Below are 6,742 nucleotides of genomic sequence, written 5' to 3'. Positions count from 1 at the left end.
TATGTAACTTTTTCTTATCCCCCTTCCCTGTTGTTAGTTCCAAATTAAAATCACCTGCTAAAACCACTATACCTTCCGCAAAGTTGTCTAATTTCCGTTTTACATTTATTATAAATTGTTTTGCATTTACGTTAGGGGCATAAATAACCGCTAAAGTTACTAAATTATTTCTTATTTTCCCCTTAATAAATAACATTCTACCATCCTTGTCTCTCTTAATATTGCTTAACTGAAAATCCACTCTTCTATGAACCATTATAGCCACCCCTCTGGATTTATTCGTTCCTTTCGAATGATAAGTTTTTTCCCATTCAATATTTTTTACTAATCTGTTTGTTTTTTCCCTTCCCTTATGGGTCTCCGACAAGAATAAAATATCTGCATAACAGTCTTTAGCCAGCTTCATGATTCTACATCGCTTCTTCTGTGATGATAGACCATTTACATTGAGAGATAGAAGGCTTAGATCACCCTACCGGAGAATTGTTTATTTTCCCAAAGAATCCCCACCCTGTGCCCCTCCCCTGACCCTCCCACAGGGGAAGGCAGTGTTAGTTTATCCATCTCTGCACATACTATTATTTTCTCTGTTATATCTTCCTCTGTCGGGTGCCTGCTACGTTTCTGTGTCCCCAAGATGATGATGAGGATGTTGATGATGGTTGTTGTTGTTGTTGTTATTGTTGTTGTTGTTGTTCTTCTTCTTCTTCTTCTTCTTCTTCTTCTTCTTATTATTATTATTATTATTATTATTATTATTTTTGCTGCTTTCCCGAGCAGTTCCTCTTGCCAGAGTTGGCCCTGGAGAGCTGCCTGGGGACCCCCTGCCCCACCCTCCTGAGTCCTGAGGGAACAATCGAAGCCTCTCATGCTCCTCCTTGGAATGGCGCCTGGCTCTCGGGCTGCTAGGATGCCCTTGCCAGCCTCACGTGACGGAAGCATGTATTGCTTGGCTTTGGGAGGAGCCTGGAAGGCTGCTCTCCCTCCCCCCATAAATCAGCAACACTCGTCTCCCCTTCCGCTGGGGAATTCTGGGAGTCAAAGCCCACCCAGTCTCAAATGTAGCTGAGGTTTTTTAAAAAAAACATTGGCTTACAACACGTTCGAGCAAACGAACACCTTCTAGGTTCACCGGCGACACAACACACTCTGTATCGGGTTCTTACCAGAATGGGTGGGGGGGAGGAAAAACGCCACACCGGGAGTGGAAATGAAGCTTCATGTGCAGCTCTGGGTGATTGGCACGTGGGCGCACGCATCGGAGTGAGATTTGGCTTCTGCGCATGCGCAGGAAGCAAAATCTTGTGAGACGGCGCGCGTGTAAGAGAGATTTTTGGCGATTTTTTTCTTCTGCCTGTGTGCGGAAGTAAACAAATTGCTGAAATCTCATGCACCCATGCGTCTTCTTGTGAAATTTGCTTCATGCGGAGAAGCCAAATCTCGCTTTGACATGGTGTGCCTGCCCGACATCTTAGCTGTTAGCGCATCTTAGCTGTTAGCGATCGGACATTCAAGGGGAGATCAGACTGCCATCTGTCTCAAATGGTGCAGGACAGAGGTCGGCAAACTTAAGCACTCAAAGAGCCATTTGGACCCGTGTCCCACAGGAAAAGAAAAACACCGGGAGCCACAAAATCTGGCATGTCCCCCTCCCCCCTCCCCCACATCCCTGCAAATTTTGGGAGATGCTGGCCGGCTGCAGGATGGGGCCGCTGGCCCGGAAAGCTTCTAACCGGGTTGTCCTCTTTCCTGCTCCATCCCCGCAGCCTTCAGGAGAAACTGGCTGGTGGGTTCCAACTTACCTCGCTGCCGGTTCACTTCCTCCCGTGCTGCGTGGCCTGAGTGTAAACACCACCACCCCTGAAAAAATTCCCCAAACCCCCCACTAAAAAATGATGCGCAGTGCCGGAAACTCGGCTTCTGCAGAAGAGCCATAAGCAAGGGGCCAAGGAACCACTTTATTTATTAATTTTATTTATTTATTCAATTTTTATGTCGCCCTTCTCCTTAGACTCAGGGTGGCTTACAACATGTTAGCAATAGCACTTTTTAACAGAGCCAGCCTATTGCCCCCACAATCCGGGTCCTTATTTTACCCACCTCGGAAGAATGGAAGGCTGATGAGATTTGAACCACTGACCTTATGGCTCTGGAGCCGCAGTTTGCCAACCTGTGGTGAAGGAGCTTCTGCTTGAGCCGGTGTTGGACTAGATCAGTGTTTTTCAACCAGTGTGCTGTGGCACACTAGTGTGCCGCGAGACATGGTCAGGTGTGCCACGAAGAAGGAAGCTCAGGTTCCGGTCTCGCAACCTTTTGCTGTGAGAGTGAGAAAGAGAGAGAAAGAGAGAGAAAGAAAGCAAGAGAGAGAAAGAGTGAGGGAGAGAGAGAAAGCAAGAGAGAAAGAAAAGAGAGAGAGAAAGCAAGAGTGAGAGAAAGAAGGCAAGAGAGAGAAAGAAAGAAAGCAAGAGAGAGAGAAAAGGAGAGGAAGGGAGAGAGAGAGAGAGAAATGAGCAAAAAGGGGAGAAAAAAAGAGAAATGAGAAAATGATTGAGACAGAGAATGAGAGGAAAGAGAGAGAAACAAAAGAGAGAGAGAGAAGTGACTCTTGATTTAAAGCATATGATAAAAAGCACCCAAAGAATGAGAAAAAAACCCAGCCCTCACCTGTTTTTGGAAATGGTTCAAGAGTGTGTACACACACACACACACACACACACACACAAGGGTGGGGAGGAGACAGGGATGGAAAAAGAGAGGAGAGTGTCTTAGGATGTCATTTTGTGTCATTTTGGTTGGTGGTTTGCCCCAGGATTTTGTAAATGTAAAAAATGTGCCGCAGCTCAAAAAAGGTTGAAAATCACTGGACTAGATCAGAGGTCCCCAACCGCCGGTCCGTGGACCAGGACCGGGCCGTTGGGGGTTTTCAGCCGGTCCGCGGCGGCGCTGCCCTCCCGGCAGAGAACATTATGCAGGACGGGGTGGGGCGTCGGGCGGTGACGCAGCCCTCCACACTTCTCCACAGGGCGGGGAGAATCAGGAGGCTCCTTTGGCGGCTGGGGGCTGCCTGGCTTTGTGATTTTGGCTGGGGGGGGAGTTAGGAAGGTCCTACTTCTCCCCCCCCAGCCAAAAATTCAAAGCCTATCTGCTGGATACGGGCGATGAGTGGGACAGAGCGGCGCGGAAGCCTCTTGCAGCAGCTGCCACAGCCACCGGCTTCGGCGCCGTTTGTCCCGCCCATCGCCCGTATCCAGCAGAAGCTGCTGCCCGAGTGCTCTTGGCCGGCGGGATTCAAAGTGCTGGGGTGGGGGTGTCCTGACAGCCCCCCCACCCCAGTGCTTCGCCTCCCGCTGGGACACCCCCCACCCCAGCACTTTAAATCCCGCCGGCCAAGAGCACTCGGGCAGCAGCTTCTGCTGGATACGGGCGATGGGCGGGACGAACGGCACCAAAGCCGGTGGCTGTGGCAGCTGCTGCAAGAGGCTTCCGCGCCGCTCTGTCCCACTCATCGCCCGTATCCAGCAGATAGGCTTTGAATTTTTGGCTGGGGGGGGAGAAGTAGGACCTTCCTAACTCCCCCCCCCAGCCAAAATCACAAAGCCAGGCAGCCCCCAGCCGCCAAAGGAGCCTCCTGATTCTCCCCGCCCTGTGGAGAAGTGTGGAGGGCTGCGTCACTAAGCTCCACCCCTCCATAACCCTACCCCCATATGACCAAAGCCCCCCCCCCCCACCGGGCCGTGGAAAACTCGTCTAACTTAAAGCCGGTCCCTGGTGCTAAAAAGGTTGGGGACCTCTGGACTAGATGACCTACAAGGTCCCTTCCAACTCAAATAAATGAATAGACTCCACCCACTTTCTTTTAGTTGAAGAGGGATCGACCTCTGGTGGCCACCTAGGGGAAATGCCTGACTCCTTTAGCAAATCTCTTTAGTGAGCTCTTCCTAAACATTACCCCGTTTTTGTTTTTGTTTTTTTACAGGGGAGCCCCAGGTGGGGCTGGGGAGAGGGGAGCAAGGCTGCAGCACTCAGGTGCCCCCCTCTTCATGGGGGTGGTGGTGTTCATCCTGCCAAGGGCCCAATTCAGGGCCTTTTTGGGGGCCAGTAAGGATGATTACAGAAGTCCAGTGGACATCCTTCTGCTTGTGCGGTCAGTGCTTAGATCTGGCATTAAAAGCACCAGATGACTCTGGAGTGAGGTGGTGCAGTGGTTAGAGTGCAGCACTGCAGGCTACTTCAGCTAACTGCTAGTTGTAGTTCAGCAGTTCAAATCTCACCACCAGCTCAAGGTTGACTCAGCCTTCCCTCCTTCCGAGGTGGGTCAAATGAGGACCTAGATTGTTGGGGGCAAGAGGGCTGATTCTGTAAACCACTTAGAGAGGGCTGTAAAAGCACCGTGAAGCAGTATATTAGTCTAAATGCTATTGCTATCGACTGCCTTGACTACCATATACCCCTCCTTCCCCACCCCTCTGGCCACCTCAGCCATGGCCCCCAGCCGAGCGTTGGAGCCTCTGAGCATACACCGAGTGCCTTTCTGGCCCATCTGGCGTGTTGGGTGGCAGAGGACCGCTTTGTTGATAGCATCTGCATCTCGTTGCCAGGGTTACGGGGATGGATGAGGAGGAGAGCCTGGCTGGGGAGGGGTCTCGGCCAGCCACTGGGAGTTGCCGTTCCTTTGGGAAACCCTCCCTTCAAGGCGGGTGGCCTCCAGTGTCAAAGTATCAGGTAGCAACCAGATTGATTGATTGGATTTATATGCCGCCCCTCTCCAAGGACTCAGAGTCCAAATTAAATTAGTGTCCAAGTCAAAGTGCTCCTCAAAAGTTCCAATTCATTGCCGGAGCAATCCTGGCACCTACACTGGGAAACCTGGATCTGAGTTTCCCACCCAGTTGAAAGTTCACATCTCTTGTCCCCCTCCCCCAACTTGTCACGTTGCCCACACAGATTGTGCCAGCATGGCAAGTCCTCCTTCCGCTTCCGCCCATGTGGTGGACATAGGATGTCCTTGAACCCCTCGAAAGAATGCTTTGTGGCTGCATCTCCTCCCTCATGAAAATCACCCAAGTTCCCATAAACATTCAAGCCTTCTATAGAGAGTTTGGCAAGCCGTTGATTCATCTCCAGAGCTAGAAGGGCATCCTTTGCCCAAAGAAAGACCCTTCCCAGGAAACTAACTGTTTATGGACCTCTGGTATGTCCTGGCTCAAGTTGGGAGGGGCTCTTTCTGCCCCCCCAACCACTTTCCCTGCGTTAATTTTCCAGTGCTGACCAAGGGATGGGCCTGTGTCCAAAGCTCATGTGACATCCACAGGCCCACATCGACAGCCCTCCTCCTCCCCCGTAAAAGGGTCTGGGGAGGTTTCCCGCATGGTTCTTTTTGGGCAAATTTTGTCTTGTCTCTTTCTTCCTTCTGCTCATCCCTCCCCCAGGAAAAATGATGGGCTGCCCCACTCCTCCTCCTCCTCCTCCAGCGGACCCCTAGAGCTGCCCAGAAGGACCCCTCCCTCTTCGCACCTCACGTTTCTCCATCCCAAGGTAAGAGTTTTGATAGCTGCATTTAAGTTATTGATGAAATTGAAGGGGTCCAAAGATGGGCTACAAAAATGGTGGAAGGTCTTAAGCATAAAACCTATCAGGAAAAACTTCATGAACTCAAACTGTAGAGTCTGCAGGACAGAAGGGAAAGGGGGGACATGATCGAAACATTTAAATATGTTGAAGGGTTAAATAAGGTTCAGGATAGAAATGCTTTTAATAGGAAAGTAAACACAAGAACAAGGGGGCCCATTCTGAGGTTAGTTGGGGGAAAGATCAGAAGCAACGTGAAAAAATATTATTTTACCGAAAGAGTAGTAGATGCTTGGAACAAACTTTCAGCAGATGTGGTTGGACAATCCACAGGAACTGAATTTAAACATGCCTGGAATAAACATAGATCCATCCTAAGATAAAATACAGGAAATTGTATAAGGGCAGACTAGATGGACCAGGAGATCTTTTTCTGCCGTCAATCTTCTATGTTTCTAAGCTTAAGTTTAAGGGGGGGGGGTTATTTTTATTTTTTAAAAATAATATTTATTAAATATATGCATTAAAATAACAGAAAGGAAAAGAGGGAAAAAACAAAAAGAAAGCAAACATACATGTGAACATATAACATACATACAAACATACATTCAAAAGACATTAGTTAAGATACTGCATGTATATCTTGTAATAATATATGCTGCTCAAAAAAATAAAGGGAAACCTCAAATAACACATCCTAGATCTGAATGAATGAAATATTCTCATTGAATACTTTGTTCTCTACAAAGTTGAATGTGCACAACAGCATGTGAAATTGATTGTCAATCAGTGTTGCTTCCTAAGTGGACAGTTTGATTTCATAGAAGTTTGATTTACTTGGAGTTATATTGCATTGTTTAAATGTTCCCTTTATTTTATTTTTTTGGAGCAGTGTATATTGTCACCATTTAAATTTAATTTGAACCTCCAATTGTGAGGCATTTGAATTTATCCCTGGCACCTCTGATTTTATATAAACATACATCTTTAAACATATAAATGTCAACTATCCAGTTGACTTTCGTTACTTTGCGACCTAATGTTATGATGTCTATAAGAGGTATATCCTACCCCCCCCCCCTTTTTTTTTTGTATGTATGTGACTGTAAATCATAGTTCTGTTTGATTTTGTAAGTAGACAGTCCATTAAATCCGGACGATTGGGGATTCGACT

The 6,742-nt window shown here is 48.1% G+C and overlaps 1 protein-coding gene across 1 annotated transcript in view; it reads left to right on the top strand.

The window, feature by feature from the left end:
* LOC139171466 (ubiquitin carboxyl-terminal hydrolase 48-like) overlaps window positions 1-1,864 on the top strand; it is a 5,957-nt gene extending 4,093 nt beyond the window's left edge. Inside the window, exon 4 of the mRNA XM_070759713.1 lies at window positions 1,767-1,864. Coding sequence (XP_070615814.1) covers window positions 1,767-1,864 — 98 coding nt within the window. The remainder of the gene's footprint in view (window positions 1-1,766) is intronic.
* The last annotated feature ends 4,878 nt before the right edge of the window (window positions 1,865-6,742 follow it).

The sequence above is a fragment of the Erythrolamprus reginae genome, chromosome 8, assembly GCF_031021105.1.
Source record: "Erythrolamprus reginae isolate rEryReg1 chromosome 8, rEryReg1.hap1, whole genome shotgun sequence".
NCBI classification, from domain to species: Eukaryota; Metazoa; Chordata; class Lepidosauria; order Squamata; family Dipsadidae; genus Erythrolamprus; species Erythrolamprus reginae.
The sequence above is the reverse complement of the archived record's forward strand: the minus strand, read 5'-3'. Positions and strand labels throughout refer to the sequence as shown.